Genomic DNA, 20,935 nt, shown 5'->3' with positions numbered 1-20,935 from the left:
CCGAAGCCACACAGAGGACAAGGTGGGCACAAGCGGGGACCAGAGACGGTCCAGGAGGGGGCACACGGCAGGGCCCCACAGGAAATGATCACCTTGTTCACCTACGGGAGAGCAAGGGTAAAATGCCAACACTGGCACGCCTCAGAGACAGCTGCGGGCGCTTGGATTTCTGTGTGACTGGTGTCACGTGGGGGAGGGAGCGAGACATGCGGAGGCAAAACTCGGAGGGAAGGGAGGGGAGGCCGCACGGTATCTCTCTGCTCAGAGGCTCCTCTGGAGGGGTGGCGGGGGGGGGGGTGCCTGGAGGAGCTTCAGGGCTCTGAGAAATGGGCAAAGGTCTACAGCAGGGCTGCGGAAGCTGAGGGACGTGACCCTGATCCCACTGCTGAGCTAGGAGGCAGTAACAGCACCCAGCTGGGGCCAAACCGCATGCTCACCCGGGCCCCAGCAGCGCCCAGGCGCCCCGGCGCCCGAGTGAGAGCACAGGGGAAATGAGTGGGTTCTTGGGAGACCGAAGGCTTGCACGGAGGAAGGCACAAGAGTGCTGACGGCAGTGGTCACTGCTCGGTGATGCCCAGTGAGGTCTGAAGGCACAGGGAAGGCACTGAATCCTGGAGGGAGCCACGCCAGGAGGAAACAGGGCAGCGGCTATGGGGTGCAGCAGGCAAGCCATCACCGGGGGTCTGGTTCGAGTCCCGACTCCTCTGCTTCTGATCGAGCTTTCTACTCATGCATCCTGGGAGGCAGCAGGTAACGGCTCAAGTACCTGGGTCCCTGCCACCCACGTGCGAGACCTGCATTGAGTTCTGGGCTCCTGGCTTTGGCCTGGCCCAGCCCTGGCTGTTATGAGCACTTGGGGAGTGAGCCAGTGGGTGGAAGAACTGTCTCTCTTGTACTCTCTGACTTTCAAATGAAGTGAAAATAAATATATAAAAGTTTTAAAATAAAAAAAGCATCGAGGACCAGGAGCAAGGGCAGCAGAGGGAAGGAGGGGAGGCAGGTCCGTGGCACGGTCGCGAGGCTGAGGGACTGCAGGGTGGGAGAGATCCCTGGAGCACAAGTCAGGTAACCAGCAGCAGCTAGAACTGTGCAGACCACAGATGGGCCAGTGCCCGGGTGCCAGGTCCTCGGAGGATCCCTGGAGGAGCAGCCCACAGGAGGCAGAGGACAATGACAAGGAAGGGTGGCAAGGACAACACACAGACAGGAAGATGAGGCGACACGGGCATCTGTTTGCAGAGAGGGGAAGTGTGGCAGGAACCACGGCCAGAGGAGACGGCCCAGAGCCACGTGGAAGAGAAAGGGGCCAGCAGCCGGAGGGCCTGGAAATGGGCAGAGCGACGCCATCCAGAAAGGAACTCAGCCCAGCAGGACTTCAGGGCCAGCACCGGCAGACGCTGATTACCTGGCACAGCCTCACAACCCTCACTGCCTGGGATGTTTATTCAGCAACTCCAAGTCCAAGAAAAGTCTCTTTAGTGTCCCTGCAACAGCCAACACTCAGGATGCCGCCCAGTCCCGACCTGCTTCGGGCAATCTCTGAATTCTGCACCCTTCTCTCCTCTCTCCATGCGACTGTGCTAGGAACACAAGAATGACAGAAGCCTTCCTGTCAGCAGCCGCTATGGAGAGGGGCCAGGCAACATCTCAATGCGAGCCAGGGCCCGGTGGCTGCAGATGACATGGGTGTTACCCCTGAAAGACATCCTCCCCAAACTGCAGGGGCACCTGCACCACCATCACCAAGAAGGGCCCTGTAGCCCATGGCAATGGCAAGTCCTTGCAGCAACTAGTTTCCAAGGGGGCAAAGTACCAGGATACAAAAAAGTGCCCAAAGCGTCTAGGGAGCAGCCTCTGAGAAGTAGGTAGAAGCCAAATCAGAAAGGGGCTTGCACTGTGGCACAGAGAGTTAAGCAGTCGACTTCAATGCCAGCATCCCATATGGATGCTGGTTCGAGTCCCAGCTGCTCCACTTCTGATCAAGCTCCCTCACTAACGCACCTGGGAAAAGCAGCATTAGATGGCACAAGTGCTCGGGCCCCTGCCACCCATGTAGGAGACATAGATGAAGCTCCTGGATTCTGCCTGGCCCAGCTGTAGCCATTACAGCCATTCGGGGAAGTGAACCAGCAGACGGAAGATTCCAACTCTGCCTCTCAAATAAATAAAAATTTTTAAGAAGAAAGAAAAGAGTTTGTTCGTCAGCCAGAAACACATCCATGCAGAAGGGCCTGAGAATTTGAGCTACACGTGTTCAGCAAGCACCTCCGTGTGCCAGGTGCCTGTTCTAGACTCTGGAGCAACCACAGTGAAGCAGAAAGAGCCCTGCTCTGCCGGCGCCTTCTTCCCCCGGAGCTGGGCGGCCGTGGAGCATGACAGGGTTCAGCGTGAACAGGGCAGATGGCAGCTGCACACATCACACCTGCACAACAGTGTCACAAACAGAAGCAAAAGAGGAGGCCAGGTGAGGCCTGGCAGGGAGCTCACAGCCTCATCTGCGTGGGTCAAAGGTGGATCTTCACCAATCCGGCTGTCCTCAGCCCTCTAAGTGTTGCTGTGGCCTTGACTCCATCCCCAGGCACAGAGTCTGTGACCGGCCGGATGTGGCCGGGAGTCTCAGCTGCACAGACTGTCCGCCCAGCACAGCTGCCTCTCAATAGCCAGGACCCTGTGATCACCTGCTGGGGGCCTTTAAGAGCCTTGAACCCAAAGACGTTTCAAGATGAGATAAGGCATTGACTCTTCCTAGGGCATAGTACTGCGAATTTTATTTGCTAATTGTAAAAACCCAGAGTGACTCAAGATACAAAAAACTTGAAAAGCTAATAGCCTGAAATAACAAATCTGACTTTTTTCCCCCCAAGAATGGCTTCATCTGCATTTGTAGAAACAAGATGGCCTGTGAACCAGCTCAGCAGTACTGGGGCTGGGCCGCTCCCCTGAGTGCACACTGGTCATCTTCCCTCAGCCGCAGACAGACAGCACTTCTCACCCAAAATCCTGCGAGACCCTTTTATCTCCTTCTGAACATCCAAGATGCCCAATCCTTTCTCGATGGCAACAGTAATAGTGATTTTTTTCGTTATATATCATTGTATTTTTTTTCTTTTTTTAAACTTTTATTTAATAAATATAAATTTCCAAAGTACAGCTTTTGGATTACAGTGGCTTCCCCCACCCATAACCTCCTTCCCACCTGCAACCCTCCCATCTCCCGCTCCCTCTCCCATCAGTATCACTGTATTTTCAAAAAATCTTTTGGTAATAAATCTCCATCACTTTATAAGCAAAAATCAGATTTACAAAAACAAATTGTCTTTTTTAAAAAGGATGCATAGTGTCTTGTTACTATAACTGCAACTCTGAATATTTTACTTACACAAGCAAAGGAAAGAAACGACTACTGAACAATGCAGAGTCCGTGAGGGCAGCTGGAAGAAAAAGGGCTTAGGCAGAAGAGTCGCACAGACCCGGCTCAAATCCCAGCTCCAACACGCACCAGCTGTGCAACCTCAAGCAAGTTTCACAGCCTCTCTGATCCACCACTGTGAAGACTATGGGACTTCCTGGGCAGTGGTAAGAAGCCAGGTGCCTGAAGGTATACAACGCCATGGGAGGGAAAAAAAATAATAACCTTCTCCCAAATGTGACAAAGGTACTCCAAGATGATGGCTGATGTAAAAGAAATGGGTGATTTGAAAAGAAATGCAGTAAACAAAAACAAGACTTAAAAGCAATGTGCTTATGGCTGGCCACACCCAGACATGAGGAGGCAACCAGGCAAACCCCTACAGGGGCACCTGAGAGGCCCGCTACAAAGTGCCTAGGGCAGAGCTGGCCCCACCGTTTGCTGCTCTTCTCCTCCTACACAGGAATGCAAAGGAGTAGGAGCAGCAGGCCAGCAGGGCAGCTGTCTCCACTGATGTTAACAGCCTGCTTCATTTTGGGGTGTCAACAGGCAATCAATCAAGAAAAACATCAGGGATCGGGAAATACACAAGGGATAGAGCTGGAGACAGGGCAAATGCACACTCTAACCCGGAACCAACTGGCCTGTACTGCTGTTGAAATAATCGCCGCAGTGTACCAGACACCCACAATGTATGCCCTGATGTCCCCCGTCACAGCTGGGGAACCAGTCAACATGGTGGGGTCTGCAGAGCGAGACAGCGGGAAAGGAGGGTCAGAGACGTGGGCGCCCTCGGGCTGGCATTCAGAGGGTGCGCATTCCTTATTACCAGCAACAGGAAACTTGCACTCCCACTAAAACCTGGACAGGCACCTGAGACCTGACCACACTCAGCTACCCCTGGCCAGCAAGCAGAGCCCCCGAGCCAGCGAGCCAGCGCAGGATGCCTGGAGCACCTGATTGTCATTCAAATGTCTCCCGGTCAACCCGCTGCACAAACCGCCTGCTTCTTTAACCTGTTCTTGAATTATTTACTTCCGTCCCCTGAGCGAGAGCAAATCCTTCTTGCTGGTCACCTGCTCTGTTTCGGGGGCTGGTTCGGAGAACTCCAACCCTGACGGACTTGGAAGGAGCTCTCCAGTACCCGCCATCCTCTGGACCGCACAGAAAGAAACAGCCAAAGGAGCCTTCCAAAGAAGCCAAAGTCCCCCTAAAACAGACGGCACTGTTCAGGCCTGATCTCTTCCGTGTCCCTTTTCATTCTAAAATCGGTAGCTTCATTCTCCCTTAACATCTGCTAACAACTCCAAGGCTCAATTCCTGCCACAGATCAGATGCCACACGGGGGACAGGGGAGAGGGTCCCATCACCTGTAACCAGTCAGGGGTGGCTCCTGCATTTGTGTTCCTTTTCAGCCCTCGTGGATGTGCAGTCTTAGAAACAGGAGGAAGCTCAGAGAGCCTGCAGGTCAGCAGCCTTCCTCCTCCAGGGGTTTCCTTCTCCTCCCTATCAGAGAACCTGGGGCAGAGCTGCCTGGTCCTATTTTAAGATAAACCTTCTCACTCTATAGAAACCAATTTAACTCGCGATGTTATGGGGGCCTTCACGGTGGGACATCTCCCCAGACGTGAGTGCGAGGCGGGCTGGTGGGAACTGTCTCTGGGTCCTTCTCTGACCCTGCACTTGTAGTGCCGGGTAAGGATGCTAACGATGGGAGACCAAGAAGTGATGTGCTTTCTGAAACCCCTGACTTTGGCCATTCTCCCCAGCAAGCCCCCCCCCCCACCCCGAGAATCAGGATAGGAGAAGGCAGTCCCCAGAATGCAATGGTCTCGCTGGACATTGCTCAGCCCTGACACAAGGCCCCACCACCTCCGTGCTGCTGCTCCTCCTCCTCCTCCTTGAAGCTCCCGGTCCTCTATTCCCAACCACATTTGAACTGCGGCCCAGGACTGCCCACAACTTGGTGTGGTCCCTGGGTGGGTGGCAGGCAGCTTGTGCGGCCAAGGGGCTGCCGGGGTGCACAGAGTCTTCAGCAGCTGGGTGGCCCTGACCCTGGGGGCTTTCCCCCACACTCTGTGAATCCCTGCCCCACCGCATTTTCCACTGCGCCCAGGCCCCTGGTTTCCCTCCCCTCTTACAGGGCGCTCCCGCCGTGTTTCCACCGTGCGTCCAATTATGTCTAAATGCAACCCAGCACAGATGCTGACATTTTCCAGGTTGAGTTGTTATAGTTACTTGACTAATTGCCGGCCCGACGGCGGCGCTGCCTCCCCTCCCGCCGGCAGGAGCGGAGCGGGCGGGGGACTCAGGAGGGGAGACGGGGTTGTCGTCCCCGCCACTGCCTGGGGTTGGGACGCTGGGCCAGCCACCGGGCGCCAGAGGCTCCCCCGCCTGCACCTGGGAGACCGCAGGCGAGCCTGGGACCGCGGGGCTCGGGACGCGACCAAAGTCTCCTGCCCCGGCACGAGGGTCTGCGCCGCAGGTGCGCGCAGCCGGCTGCCCGGTGTGCCCACGCGCGCAAGGGGCACAAAGTGAGCCGGCAACGGGAAGCAGGTGGAGAGGGGCGCGCTTGGGGCCCGAGGAAAGAGTCGGACACCGCCGCGAGTTACTCACGTGCCAGATAGCGAAGAAGATGAGCGCGGCGCACAGTACCAGGGACAGCATGTAACAAAACGCAGCGAAAGTGAAGGCCATGGCCGGCAGACTCCAGTCCCACCGCACACGAGGAAGCGCTTGGGAGACCACCGGCTTCTCGAGGGCCGCGCTCCCTCAGCACCGGGGCAGCAAGAAAGCACGTCTGCGCGCGCCCCTCCAGGCCGGCGGCTAGGAGGCCCCGCCAGCCGAGAGACGCCCTCGGGGCAGCGGCGAACCGGAGCAGGATTCTCGCAGGCTCTGGCGACCTGGGACGCGGCCCGCCCGTCAACAGGGGCAAAGGTGCGTTGATTGTCGTTGGCACGCACTGTCCCCAGATCAGCAGCGAACACCTTCGAGTTGGTGCCAGCCAGCGAGCCCCCCGGAAAGCACCACGGCTAGGGATGCGAGGACCCCACCGAGGCCCGAGTGAGACGGTCCCGGCCGCCCGGAATCCCCGGGAAGAGCCCGCTGCGGTCTGCGTCCAAGTCGGAGAGGAGAGGCGAGCGCGTCCCCCGGGTGCAGACCCAGGGACTCCGAGCGCCTCCTGAAACCCAGAGCCGGCAGCGGCTCCGTCCTGGGAGCACAGTTCGTGAGGTAGCCGAGAGCAGCCAGGTGCCGCTGGTTCTGCGCGCCGGACGCGGCTCGCCACGCAGCTGTGCGCTCAGCTGCGCGCCCGGCCCCGGCTCCAACCGCGGACGCGAACCCGCCGGCCTCGGTACCCAAGTGCCAGGAAATTGGGGGTTCGGACCAGGGCTGGCAGGGGCTTCGGCCCCGCGGGTCAGCAACTGCCCCCAGGGCGTCTGCAACGGCGGGTTTCAGGCCGAACGGAGCTCGCTCCACCTGCTGCTGCTGCTGCCACCACCGCCGCCGCCGCCTCTGCTGCTGCGAGAACCTTGGCGGCGCAGCCGGGATCCCCTCCCTCCCGGCGCCCCACCCTCGGCTCCGGCTCGCCGAGCTCGCCCCCCCCTCCCCACGGCGGGCGGGGCCCGAGCCTGCTCCGGGGCTAAGCGCCGCAGGGCGCTCGGTGGCCCGTGCGGTCTTGCGCGCCCGGCTCTCGCAGCAAACTTGAGGCCCGGCGGGGCTGGCGGCCGAGCGCAGGTGGGGCGCGCCGGGGCGGAGCGGGGACTCTTTAAACACGTGCGTCTGGAGGCGGCGGGAAGCTGCGGAAGGGTATGACGCGGGCCTCGAGCCCCGGCGCGGCCGCCGCTGCAGCGGGTTTTAGCGCTTTCGCCCACCCAGGCGGGACGTGGGGGCGCTTGGGCCTTCGGGTGTCTTGCGTTCAGCAGTCCTGGTACCCTGGGGCCGCTCGGGTGCATTTCCCTTGATTGCCAGGCACCCAGCGCCCTGGGTTGTGTTTGCAGCTCTGCTCCCAACCTCTGCAAAAGTCTCCTTCCCTCGCACCCTCCAGCCTCCTCTGCCATCCGACCTCGGGCTTGCGGGGGCCCCTCTGGGGTCGCTGTCACTGGTGTTGGTCCCGTGGAGCCAGCAAGAGGATGTAGTTTGGGGGCAGAGCCCTCTCCCGCCGCAAGTCTCTTAACGGCTTTAAACCTAAGCTTCCCTGAGCTGAGAAATAAGAATAAAAGTGCATCATTTAAAAGGACTAAATGGGAACACAGAAAACCCAGGCCACAGCCCGACACTTGGTGCACACTCGGTAAATGGCAGGGCTTCGTGTTACTCAGCGGCCCAGCAGCTTGAAATCCCCCCTGCTTGCTCCTCCCAGGGCAGCGGGAGCGGGTCCAGCCATTGCAGATAGAAATTGAATTCCAGATAAATCCGTCCAGAGAGTGTGGAGAGAGACCCCGGAAGATGACCGGCAAATCTGGGTAGCAGACTGGAACCACATCGTTGTTTGCAGTGGATCTCGGAGTACCTGGTTCCCTGCACAGGTGGGCACAGATGAGCCGGTGTTGCCTGGTTCTGGTGCTGGTGTGCTAACTGCCCTGACCGGAGAGGCGCTGCCCATGGCTTTAGAGCCGGAAGGGATGCACTGCTGAGAGCTGGCGGCACAGCCCGCTCCTGACAGACGCCCACATCCCTGCAGCTGGCTGACTGCACCTGCAACCTAGAAACCGGAGCCCTTCAGTGGGAAGTGGGGAGCCTGGAGCACGTGCAGTACGCGCTGCAGTGGGCACAGATCAACGCTGAACTGCCTCGTGGCTGACTAGCTCTAGACTTTGGAGAGCCAAGCACGAAATGAAACGTGAGGCTTCTCTTTAAAAATGAAGAATTTCAAGAAAGAAAGAGCAGAGCACGAGGCCAAGTTGGAGGCCCTTCTGAGCAGGAGACCCTGGCAGCTGTAGAGTGCTCACCTGGGAGCCCGCCCTCCTCTTGGTTCCTCCCACTCCCTCCCTCCCCCTTTCTGTATCCTCTCCCCCACTTCTCCCTCTGCTTAAACCCGTCAGGTGGATAAATCAAGGGGGGGGGCAGAGAACTATTTTAAAAAGAAGGAACTATAGAAAACACAGAAAAGATGCAGCAAACATTACCCCACTCTCAGATACTGCAGCACAGCACAAGCAGTGGTCTATTTCTTTCTAGTGCTGGGTTGGGTTTTTGTTTGTGTTTTATATTTTTACACAGATGATTTATTTAAGATTTTATTTTTATTTATCTGAAAGAGTTACAGAAAGGGAGGAGGGAAGGAGAAAGATCATCCATCCACTGGCTCTCTCCCCGGATGACTGCAAGGAGCCAGGAGCTTCTTCCGGGTCTCCCACGCGGGTGCAGGGGCTCAAGGACTTGGGCCATCTTCTGCTGCTTTCCCAGGCCACAGCAGAGAAGCTGGATTGGAAGTGGAGCAGCTGGGACTTGAACCGGTGCCCACATGGGATGCCAGCACTGCTGGCGGCGGCTTTACCCACTATGCCTCTGCACTGGCCCCAACACAGATGAATTATTTCTATTGTTGTAATTATATTACAAAAAAAGTTGTGACAAAAACAATGAAGAAAAATTTGACCCACTCACTGCAGCCACCTCCGCCCCTCAAACTTCAGCAGCTTTGTCGCCAGAGTCCCGGAATTCTCGCTTTCTCCTGAGTCCCCTGCATCAGATGACCGGCAGACACGGCGGTGGACACCGGCTCCGAGATCCCCACCAACGACTTAAAGGAGGAGGAGGAGGTTGTGGAGGAGGCGGAGAATGGAAGAGACGCCCCTGCCACGAGGAATGTGAAGGAGATGGGGGGCAGGGGGCGGACAGTGAGGCAGAGGGAGAGGAGGAGGAAGAGGATGAAGATGAGGTGGCCTAGGCAGCTACAGGCAAAGGGGCAGCCGAAGATGACGAGCGCAACAGTGTTGACACCAAGAAGCAGAAGACTGATGAGGATGACTAGAGAGCAAAAAAGGAAATGGTAAACTTAATAAATAAAAGGCCGCCGGCACCTACTCGCCCTCCACTTCCCGTCTCGGATCTAAACCTGGTCACCTTGGAGGAGAGAGGCCGCCCACCGCGGCAGCGCCACCTGCAGGCGACTGCGCGCTCTCCACTGCCCAACCGGGAGGAAAAAAGAATCAAAACTCCCAGGCCCTGCTTTTTTTCTTAAAAGTATTGTAAAAAGGAAAATTTTTGGTATTTTTTATTCACATTTTATATTTATATACACACTGCTAGGGGTCAGCCATTTTTAATGATCCCGGGATGACCAAACCCGCCTTCAAAGGTGTGACCATGTTCATTATCATCTCAAAGGAGAAAGAAAGCCTTGTAAAAATAAATAAATAAATAAATAAATATCTTCTGGTCGGCGCTAATCCTCCACCTGCGGCGCTGGCACACCGGGTTCTAGTCCTGGTTAGGGTGCCAGTCCTGTCCCGGTTGCCCCTCTTCCAGGCCAGCTCTCTGCTGTGGCCAGGGAGTGCAGTGGAGGATGGCCCAAGTGCTTGGGCCCTGCACCCCATGGGAGACCAGGAGGAAGCACCTGGCTCCTGGCTTCAGATCAGCGCGGTGTGCCGGCTATGGCGGCCATTTGGGGGGTGAACAAGGAAGACCTTTCTCTCTGTCTCTCTCTCTCACTGTCTGTAACTCTCTCTCTGTCTCTCTCTCTCTTACTAACTCTGCCTGGCCAAAAATAAATCTTCTCCCAAGCATTCCAGTAACTTTTTGTGTAGGTACTTAGTTGTATTATAAATAGTTGCTTTTCTTTCTTTTTTTTTTTTTGTCTGTGAAGTTGCTGTTTTTTTTTTTTTTTTTGGCATGTTTGATGTATGTGTGAAACAAAGTTGTGCAACAATAAACCTGAATTTTATTTTGCTGAGTTGTTCTAAAACAAAAAAGAAAAACTTGATAATGATAATTTGAGTATTTTGAGTCCCTTTAAGCTGATCTGGTCTTTTGTTCCTGCTGTTCTTCCTTATGGTGCCTTAGCTCTTCATGTGTCTAGTAATTTTTTATTGTATGCAAACATTGTTTTAAAAAGTTCTTTGCAAGGGCCAGAGCTGCGGCATAGAAGGTTAAACCTCCTCCAGTGGTGCCAGCATCTCATGTGGAGCACCCGGCTGCTCCACTTCTGACCCAGCTCCCTGCTGATGCACCTGGGAAAGCTGCAGAGGATGGCCCAAGTTCTTGGGCCCCTGCACCCACATAGGAGACTTGGATGAAACTCCTGTCTCCTGGCTATGACCTGGCCCCCAGCCCCAGCTACTGTGGCCATTTGGACAGTTAATCAGCAGATGGAAGATCAATCAATCTCTCTCTCTCTCTGCCTTTCAAACAAATAAACAGATCTTGAAAATAGAAAATATGTCCTGGGACACAATTACTGAAAGCCATGAGACAAGGTGAAGCTAAATTAATCGTTAAAAAAAAATTCCTTGCAGACATTTGAGGCCCTAAGATGATGTTATATTTTGGAGAAGTATCTATTTCTTTTGCCAGTGTCTAAAGGAACATCACACTCCAGAATTAGTTTAATCTAAATTCAGAGTTTGAGATTTTCTGGGTTGCAGCAGACTTGATGTCCAGAGGTGCAGCAGCCATCTTGTGACTGGCGGGGTGGTGGAGGGTGGAGAGAATCGTTATATTAAGAATGGAGGGGCCGGCACTGTGGCATGGCTGGTAGAGCCGTTGCCTGCAGTGCCAGCATCCCTTATGGGTGCCAGTTCAAGTCCTGGCTGCTCCACTTCTGACCCAGCTTTCTGCTATGGCCTGGGAAAGCAGTAGAAGACGACCCAAGTCCTTGGGCCCCTGCACCCACATGGGAGACCCAGAAGAAGCTCCTGGTTCCTGGCTTCAGATCAGCGCAGCTCTGACCATTGCGGCCATCTGGGGAGTGGATGGAAGCAGATGGAAGACTTTCTCTCTCTGCCTCTCCTCTCTCTGTGTAAATAAATAAATAAATAAATAAATCTATCTTTAAAATCTTTTTAAAAAATAGAAAAATTAGAAAAGCTAAGAATACAGGAGTCAGGACACTGACAACAGAATTAAGCCACCTTAGCAGCCCTTAACTTCCTATTCCTTTACTTCTTTTGACTGAAACACTTTTGTAACCCATGGATATAAGGTATTCTGTTAAAGGTAAACACAATTCTTGGCTGAGACCACGGTTTCACTGGGGGTGGGGGGAGATTTCCTGTTACAACAGGAAATCAGCTTATGGCTGGCAGGGCAGTTCCATGATGCTATTAACATGCTAGGTTCCTCTGACCTTGACTCACCATCGTTAGCTTGTGCATTTGGTGCCCGTGGTCACAAGAAAGCTGCCGCACTTCCAGCCATCACGCCCATCTTGCAGGCAGAAAGAAAATAGTCAAAAGTTTTCATCTCATGGAGGCAGGTGTTTGGGGGAGAGTGAAGGAAGCCCTCCCTGGCAATCCTACATCTCAAGGGATAGGACTCTAACAGTTGGCCACTCCCACCAGTGGCAGGTGAGTCTGAGAAGATGCCCCTGTTCTCATTCTTGCCTTTATAAACAGGAAGGCGAAGGAGAGGGTTCTGGGTGGCTTTTGGGCCCCCAGGCCTTTCCTGCCCCCCTGCTGTGGACTCTAGCAGCCTGGGGCCCCTTCCAGCCACGGAAGATCTCTGTGTCTGCTCCCTCTATAACTCTGCCTTGCAAGCAAACCTTAAAAAAAAAAAAAAGGTACAGAACAGCAGAACAGAGAGTTTAGGGGCTATCACCCACCCGCCACCCCGACTGAACATGGTTAGCATTTCACTGTCCTCCCAGCAGCCCTCATCGGTCTGCCTTGGTGCTGTCTGGCTTCTGTCTGGGTTCACTGTATACGTTCAAGGCTGTGGGGCAGCCAGCAGCTGCAGACGTTCACAGGTTGGATATTTGCCTTAAAATAACTGCTACCTAACTTCTGAGCCCCTTGTTGTGTGACTGGCAGGAGACGCACCGCACCGTCAGCCAGCCCTGGGGCTCCCCAGGGGCTTACACAGCAGAGGTGCGGGGCAGCCCCTCCTCTGTGGGCCTGGTCCTCCGTTGTCTCACCGCTGGCCCGCTGCTCTCCGCCCTGCTGGGCTCCAGCCTCCCTGGCAGCACCCCCCACCCCCACCCCCTTCTCTGAGGGACTTGCGGGCGCCCATCCGGGCATGGGAGCCTCGACCTCAGCCTCTTTCCTGTCTGTAGGAAATGCTTCCTTGCTTTCCTCTGGCTCTTGGCAAAAAAGCCTTTCCAGTCCTTGCCCAGCCAACCCCCTCAGGGGCATTCCCAGGGTCTCTTCTAACAGCGCCACCTCTCCCCACTCCGGACAGAACCTTGGTCTTCCGAGATCTTCCACTTCTCACCTTAGAATGTATTCCCCTGACATTCACAAGTGCCGCAATTCTTCTTCTTCTTCTTCTTCTTCTTCTTCTTCTTCTTCTTCTTCTTTTTTTTTTTTTTTTGACAGGCAGAATGGACAGTGAGAGAGACAGAGAGAAAGGTCTTCCTTTTTTCCGTTGGTTCACCCCCCAGTGGCTGCTGCGGCCGGCGCGCTGCAGCCCACGCACCACCCTGATCCAAAGCCAGGAGCCAGGTGCTTCCCCTGGTCTTCCAGGTGGGTGCAGGGCCCAAGCAGTTGGGCCACCCTCCACTGCACTCCCTGGCCACAGCAGAGAGCTGGCCTGGAAGAGGGGCAACCGGGACAGAATCCGGTGCCCCGACCGGGACTAGAACCCGGGGTGCTGGCGCCGCAGGCGGATTAGCCTAGTGAGCCGCAGCGCCGGCCAGCAATTCTTACACTATTAAAAGACTTCGATTCCGATCAGTAAATAATGTAATGGCTACTGCAGTCCACAGTGAAATTAATTATTAAATTCTAAATTAAACTCATTCATTCAGGCTGATTGTCACGGGAAAAACCACTGACACACGGGCCTCGGGTATGCTTGTTTCGCACAGGCGCGCCCTGCCGCGCGTGCGCATCAGGTTTGTCACTGCCCTGAAATCACGTGGCTGCCGCTGATTCTGCGTGATCCGAATCCGGGCGGTACTGGACTGTGTGTTGCACAGTTGTATACTGTAATTTCTTTTGTGTACCTTCTAAATGCAGTGTTTCGATATCTATACATTTAAGAGTTTATAAATAAAGTGCAGTCAGAATAAAGCAACTCTAGAGCTCCCGTCAGGTGGCTCACTCTCCAAATGCCCACAATGGCCAGCAGGGGGTGCCCACGCCAGAAGCCAGCAACTCCATCCAGGTCTCCCACATGGGTGGCAGGGACCCAACTTCTCACCAGGGTTGCCATCAGCAGGAAGCAGGAGTCGGGAACCAGAGCTGGGCATCAACCCCGGGCAACTGCAGTGTAGGGTATGGGCTTCTCGACTGGGGGCTTCGCCGAGCTCGGCCAAACACCCAGCCCTGCAGCTGCGTTTGTCAGAGCTCCGTTGGCGATTGCACACCTGCAGAACGCAAGCAGCGATACTGAGAACGCACTGCAGCCCAGTGCAGCTTCCTAATGGCTCACATACTGGTGCAAGAATCAGTGCGAAACAACATTGCATTTCTTCAACACCAAACACTTCTATTGTTTTAACAAAAACATGAGTGTCTCTCCAGTGCCACTGACGGAGGCACTGGATGCAACCAGTGCTCAAAATTAACGGTTGGAAGACGTGGCAGGCAACCATAATACGTCACCCCGAATCACGAAGGGCTGCCGAGCTAAAGGCAGTGAGGACGCAGACGAGGAAAGTTCTCTGGCCTCTGTTTGCCTGAGAGCAGGACACAGAGTTAGCATGACATTGAGGGTCCTGCCCCACCTCCTACCAAGAAGAGCAAAAGTCACCCACCGCAGACAGCTCGAACCCGTATTGGTCTAGAGATGGGAGCAGAGGAATCCGCATGGGGCTAGCTTTAACAACCAACCTTTATCTGCCCTCAACCCCGACTCGCTGCCCCTGCAGGCTGCAAGCCCTTCTCCTCTGTCTTGCTCTACAAATAGATGTTTTGGTTTTTCGGTGCCACATAAACTGGAATTCAAAGCCAGCTCTTAAAGAGCCATCGTTCTCTGGGTGTCTGCTAGGCACACTTGAAGCACGCAAGTCCACAAACCTCTGTCTGTTCTTCTCTCATAAATCTGTCTTTGGTTAGTGGGGTCCCTCCCAGCTACCAACTTACAAAGGCTGGAGAAAAAAAAAACATTATTTTCCCCTTCAATATCCATATTCATCAGAATGGCAATCTCACTCTTTAAAAGCTCATGGCTTAATTAACGAATTTAAATTATCGAGGCAAGACATTCAAAAGATGCATTTCAGGGCCCAGTGCTGTGGCACAGCAGGTTAAGCCAGCCACTGGTGGAGCCACCAGTCCGTACTGGTTTGAGTCCTAGCTGCTCCACTGCTGATCCAGCTCCCTGCTAATGTTCCTGGGAAGGCGGCGGAAGATGGCCCAAATACTCAAGCCCGTGCCACCCGCATGGGAGACCCAGATGGAGTTCCTGGCTCCTGGCTTTGGCCTGACCCAACCTTGGCTGCTGCAGCCATCTGGGGAGTGAACAGCAGATGGAAGCTCCAGCAGATGGAAGCTCCCTCTCACTCTCCCTCTCTGCCACTCTGCCTTTCAAATAAAAATAAATAAATCTACAAAAGTCAGTTCCATGCATTTGAAAAGAAATCTAACAAAATGTTAACAAAACAATCAAGACAGTACCCTTAAAAATGTTAAAACCATTCAGTATGTACTTAAATATAATCAAGCATTTTCAAACATGAAATATTCAATAGCCATTAAAAAATAATATTGATACAAGCATACTTTGTATTCTAAATTCATGGTCCCACTTGTTGGAAAACATGTCAACTAAATTAGAAATAAAGTTATTTGAGAAACTATAAATCAGCATAGCAAAGGGGCCAGGGTTGTGATGCAGCAGATTAATCCTCTGCCTGTGGCACCTGCATCCCAAATGGGTGCTGGTTCAAGTCCTGGCTGCTCCACTTCCAATCCAGCTCTCTGCTACGGCCTGAGAAAGCAGTAGAAGATGGTCCAAGTCCTTGGGCCCCTGCACCCCCATGGGAGACCTGGAAGAAGCTCTTGGCTCCTGGCTGAGGATCGGCCCAGCTCCGACCGTTGGAGTGAACCAGCAGATGGAAGACCTCTCTTTCTCTATCTCTCCCTCTCACTGTAACTCTGTTAAATAAACAAAATCTTTAAAAAAAAAAAGCAAAATATTCATTTTCAATGAAACTGCACATAAAAACATTTTAATAATTTATTTTACATGAGAAATTTCCAGCCTGGTTGCTCCTGTGTGGGTGGAAGGACTCATCCCTGAGATAACTCACCAGACTGCATCGTGGGAGCTCCAGGAACACGGCATCCATGAGGCGTGTTTTCACGAAAGCCTGTGGTTCAGGCCGTGCTACTGTCCGCACTCTCTGCAAGGAACGTCTGGCGTTTCAGCCACAACTGTGGGAACATTTCCAAGTTGTCTGTAATTTGACACGAAGCCATTGTATTCAATTACCTGGGGATGATGCCCTGAAGAATGTTAGCCAAGTCGCTGGCTTTGATTGGCTTCCTAAGCATCCGATCAGCCGCTGTGCCGCCTGCCTGGGCTGCCTCACTGCCACCACTGACTGAGCAGCCCAGCGATGCGGCGATGCAACGTGTGGGACGCAGACGGCCACCTACTCAGGGTGTCTTCGCGGGGCCTTTCTTCTGGGCACACCTGGAGGCAGGCGGAGAGCTGGTCTCTTTCCCCCTCCTTTCAGGTTAAGCTCCCAACCTTTTGACTCCTCCTAACCTTTATCTGTCTGGGTCCTTTCTCCAAATACAGCTGCTGCGTGAGGGGTTAGGGATTCAATATGAATTTGCAGGGAGGGAACATAATTCAGTGCACAAAACTTAACATAGATGAAATAAACAGAGAGAGAAATAATTTCTCTGATATCTGGGAATTGAAGATAAAGATGGAAGGAGTATTTGAATCCTAATGGACTGTAATCCTATACTGCAAAGAGAACCTGGAAAGTTTATATTCGCTTTAGTACAACTTGTGAATTGAGAGCAAACCTTTGGAAAACAGGGCAGGTGTTGTGGCCCTGAGAGTAAAGCTGCCACTTGGGATGCCTGCGTCCTGTATCAGAGTCCCGACTCTGACTCAAATCCAGCTTCCTGCTAATGTGCACCCTGGGAGGCAGCAGGTGATGGCTCCAGTACGGGTCCCTGTCACCCACACGGGAGACCTGGAGGGAATTCCTGCCTCCTGGCCTTGGCCTGGCCCAGCCCCAGCTGCTATGGGCATTTGGGGAGCGAATCAGAGGATGGAAGATCTCTCTCTCTCTCATTCTCTTTATCTCTTTCTGTTGTTCTGCCTTTCAAATAAATCTTAAAAATATGAAAACTTTAAAAAATTTTGGAAACTGAAGAATTTAGAGAGTTAGCCTTAATACATAGTATTCTAATAGTGATATCTATTGTTTCTATAGCCTTATAGGAAGTGCTTCTGTTAAATCAATTTAATTTGATGAACAACAACAAAGATAATTAAGCCTGTAAGGATAAGTAAAAGAAACTGTAGAAGCAAAGAAACAGGATCTATCACTTGAGACAAAAATTTTAAGTTCTAAGGTTATTAGGATATCAGGTAAATTATGTAAAATGATTAAATGATCAGGTAAATATGAATATATTAAATCTGTATAATAACTTAAATATCTATAATAAATCAAAGGATAAATTATTAAATGATCTAATAAATTATGTAAAAGCCATAATGAATGTTTAAGTTTTCTATTTATTAAAGGCTTCTGCTTTGCCAGAGCTGTTTGCAAAGCTCCATGGATTGAAGGTGATCAAAAATTAATAAAAGGAAATACAAGTCATTAAACGTGATACTCCACAAGGACAAAGAGAGACCCAGCTGGTCTGCAGGTGCCTCAGTCATGCTCCCAAGGTGCCACCCACAGCCCAGTCAAGCGGCCAACTGACTACAAACCACTGGGCCCGTGTAGCAGCCAGGAGTGCCTGGCACTGGCTGAGCCCACGGCAAACGGTGACTTGTTCTATACAACCAAGTTTGGAGATGTAGTGCAACGATAGACTATTCCAAAAGTTCTTTTTTTGAAAAAAAAATTTTTTTTTATTTTATTTCAAAGGCAGGCAGACAGGCAGAGATCTCGCATCGACTAGTTTACTCTCCAAGTGCCTGCAACAGCCAGGGCTGGGCGGGCCAAGCCAGGAGCCCACACCTCAGTGCACTGGGTTGGCAGGAACACAAGCACTTGAGCCATCACCTGCTGCCTCCCAGGTGCATTAGCAGGAAGCAGGCACTCCCATATGGTTTGCGAGCTTCCAGGCAGTGGCTCAGTCTCTGTGCACACACCTGTCCCTATTGCAAAAGTTCTTCATTGTGGTACACTTACTGCTTATTGTGTTGTTTTCTATAAATGTTGCTGTTTTAACACGTTAAAAGCCTTTCTGGCTGGGAAGAGGCTGCCCTTCCTTAGGCTACTCTTTCTTTCCTTTTTTTTTTTTTTTTTTTGACAGGCAGAGTTAGACAGTGAGAGAGAGAGAGAGACAGAAAGGTCTTCCTTTTTCCGTTGGTTCACCCCTCAAATGGCCGCCACAGCCGGCATGCTGAGGTGACCCAAAGCCAGGAGCCAGGTGCTTCCTCCTGGTCTCCCATGCGGGTGCAGGGCCCAAGCACTTGGGCCATCCTCCACTGCCTTCCTGGGCCACAGCAGAGAGCTGGACTGGAAGAGGAGCAACCAGCACAGAATCCAGTGCCCCAACCGGGACTAGAACCCGGGGTGCTGGCGCCGCAGGCAGAGGATTAGCCAAGTGAAGCCGCAGCGCCAGCCTCTTTTTCTTTTTTAAGATCTATTTATTTATTTATTTATTTGAAAGTAAGAGGTACAGGGAGAGAGGAGGGAAGAGAGAGAGAGAGACAGAGGCAGAGACAGAGAGAGAGATCTTCCACCTGCTGGTTCACTCCCCCAGATGGTCTCAATGGCCAGAGCTGAGCCAGGCCAAAGCCAGGAGCTTCATCCAGGTCTCTCACATAGGTGCAGGAGCCCGCACACTTGGGCCATCTTCCACTGGCACCCATTTGGGATGCCAACACTACAGACAGCAGCTAAACCCGCTGCACCACAGCACCGGCCTTGGGCTACTCAATCTTAAAGCTTGCAAAGGGCTAGCCTGGGGCATGCTTTGGACATGCAAACTAACCAGTACAGAGCCACACCTCCTCCAGCTGGCCTGCACACCCCAGGAGGGAGTTTTTCTCTGCCTCCCTCATCCTAGAGCCTAGTTTCAGACAACTAGAGACGACCTCTGACGGTTGGTCCCGCAGGCCATGCCTCCTGCACTTAGGGCCTGTGAGGATAAGCAACTTTGTTCTCCTGAGCCTCCTTGGGTAGCGACGTGGGGCTACCCACCACCACATGAAAGAACACAGACCAGGACGCACTGTGGACGGAACGCAGAGCTTCTGGAAAAGGCAGTGCGCCAGGAAGCAGCCTCTCGCAGGGCTTATGTAAGACACTGCTGCCCCCCCACCAGGTCTGATTCCCGCCCCTGCCCAAGCCCCTCACAGACAAGCAGGGGCACAGAGCTACAGCGGCAGGGCCAGAGCCAGGCGTGGACTCCAGGGGTCACTTGTCGTGAGGCTGCAGGGCACTCCCTCACCACCCTGTTTGGTTTTGCTGGGCTGTGGCCAGATACCCATAACGGAAATTCCCCAGCTTGTCCGGTTTTACATGTACAGCTCAGCGGCACTCGGCACGTCCACCTTGCTGTACAAGCATCACCACCACCTGCAGACCTTCTCCATCTTCCCAACTCAAATTCCGCACGCACTGACAAGCGCTTCCCATTCCTCCCTGGACACCTTTCACTTTCTGTCTCAATGAATTTTATGAATGTCACAACTCCAGGTGGAATTCTATACAGGTGGGATACCACCCTGCATATGACTCAACTCTTTCTGGGGCCAGCTTTGCTGTGTAGTGGGTTAAGCTGCCACCTGCAACACTACTGTCCCATATGGGCACTGGTTTGAATCCTGGCAGCATTTCCCATGCAGCCCCTTGCTAATGCTCCTGAAAAGGCGATGGAAGATGGCCCAAGTGCTTGAGTCCTGCACTCACATGGGAGACCAGAATGGAGTTCCAGGCTCCTGGCATCAGTCTGGCTCAGACACTGGGGGAGGGAGTGAACCAGTGGATGGAAGATATTCTCTCCCTCCTTCTCTCTCCCTCTCTGTAATTTTGGCTCTCAAATATATAAATAAATATTTAAAAAAAAAAAAAACTCTTTCTGTTGTGGCGTGACTCCTGGCTAGGCTTGGTCCAGGCTCATGTCTCCACACAAGAAAGGTGAAGGTCAAGGTGAGCAGGGAACTAAGCTTTATTTGCAGTCAAAGTGAATGTAGACACTTGGGGCTGGCGCTGTGGCGCAGTGGGTTAAAGCCGCAGCCTGCAGCACCAGTATCCCATATGGGTACCAGTTCGAATCCTGGCTGCTCCTCTTCCAATCCAGCTCTCTGCTATGGCCCGGGAAAGCAGAAGATGGCCCAAGTCCTTGGGCCCCTGCACCCACGTGGGAGACCTGGAGGAAGCTCGTGGCTCCTGGCTTCAGATCAGCTCAGCTCTGGCTGTTGAAAAAAAGAAAAGAACAAAGTGAACGTAGACACTCAGGAAGGAGTGCAGGCAAACCCAGGAGAGAGAGCTGCAGTCAACAAGGTTGGAAGCCATCATTTAAAGTGATCTGAAGGCATAGGGGGTGTGTCTGGGGCAGTGTTAATTGAATATTAAAAGAAGAACAGAAGGTAGGGTTTGGGCAGGGCTTGAGTACTTTTTTTGAAATCTCAGAAGTGTCATGGCAGCAGGTGCATGATGGAATTGGGAGTGTCGGCCATGGTAATTTCTTTTTTTTTTTTTTTAAAGATCTATTTATTTATTTGAAAGTCAGAGTTACACAGAGAGAGGAGAGGCAGAGGGAGAGAGAGATAGAGAGATTTTCCATCCGATGGTTCACTCCCCAATTGGCCACAATGCCCGGAGCTGCGCCGATCTGAAGCCAGGAGCCTCTTCCAGGTCTCCCACGAGGGTGCAGGGGCCCCAGAACTTGGGTCATCTTCTACTGCTTTCCCAGGCCACAGCAGAGAGCTGGATTGGAAATGGAGCAGCCAGGTCTCGAACCAGCACCCATATGGGATGCCGGCACTTCAGACCAGGGTGTTAACCCACTGCGCCACAGTACTGGCCCCAGCCATGGTAATTTCATCATAATGAACTGAAGGTCATCACAAGGATGCAGCCTGCAGCCATACTGGATGTTTTTAGCTGGCGCCAGGTGCTGTCTGCACAGAAGGGGCTGGGGCTGGGGCAATGCTTTCAGGAGCTACAGCACAGGTGCTAGCAGTCCTCAGCTCCTCCTTGCTGGCTACCTCCCTGCCCACATCAGTTCCATGTCTGTCTCCCTGGGAGGTCCTTGACATTAAAGACTCTGT

At 53.1% G+C, this 20,935-nt stretch overlaps 1 protein-coding gene across 2 annotated transcripts in view; it reads right to left on the bottom strand.

Annotated features, from left to right (window-relative positions):
- CNIH3 (cornichon family AMPA receptor auxiliary protein 3) overlaps positions 1-13,864 on the bottom strand; it is a 113,417-nt gene extending 99,553 nt beyond the window's left edge. The window contains exon 1 of one of the 2 annotated variants that reach the window (XM_051820600.2): positions 13,709-13,864. In XM_051820600.2, coding sequence (XP_051676560.1) covers positions 13,709-13,720 — 12 coding nt within the window. In that variant the 5' untranslated portion in view covers positions 13,721-13,864. Of the gene's footprint in view, positions 1-6,025; positions 6,237-13,708 lie in introns of those variants that run through there. The other variant, XM_002717483.5, reaches the window with a different exon arrangement.
- Positions 13,865-20,935: the final 7,071 nt, after the last annotated feature.

This window comes from Oryctolagus cuniculus, chromosome 13, assembly GCF_964237555.1.
Source record: "Oryctolagus cuniculus chromosome 13, mOryCun1.1, whole genome shotgun sequence".
NCBI classification, from domain to species: Eukaryota; Metazoa; Chordata; class Mammalia; order Lagomorpha; family Leporidae; genus Oryctolagus; species Oryctolagus cuniculus.
This window is presented reverse-complemented; position numbering and strand designations above follow the sequence as displayed.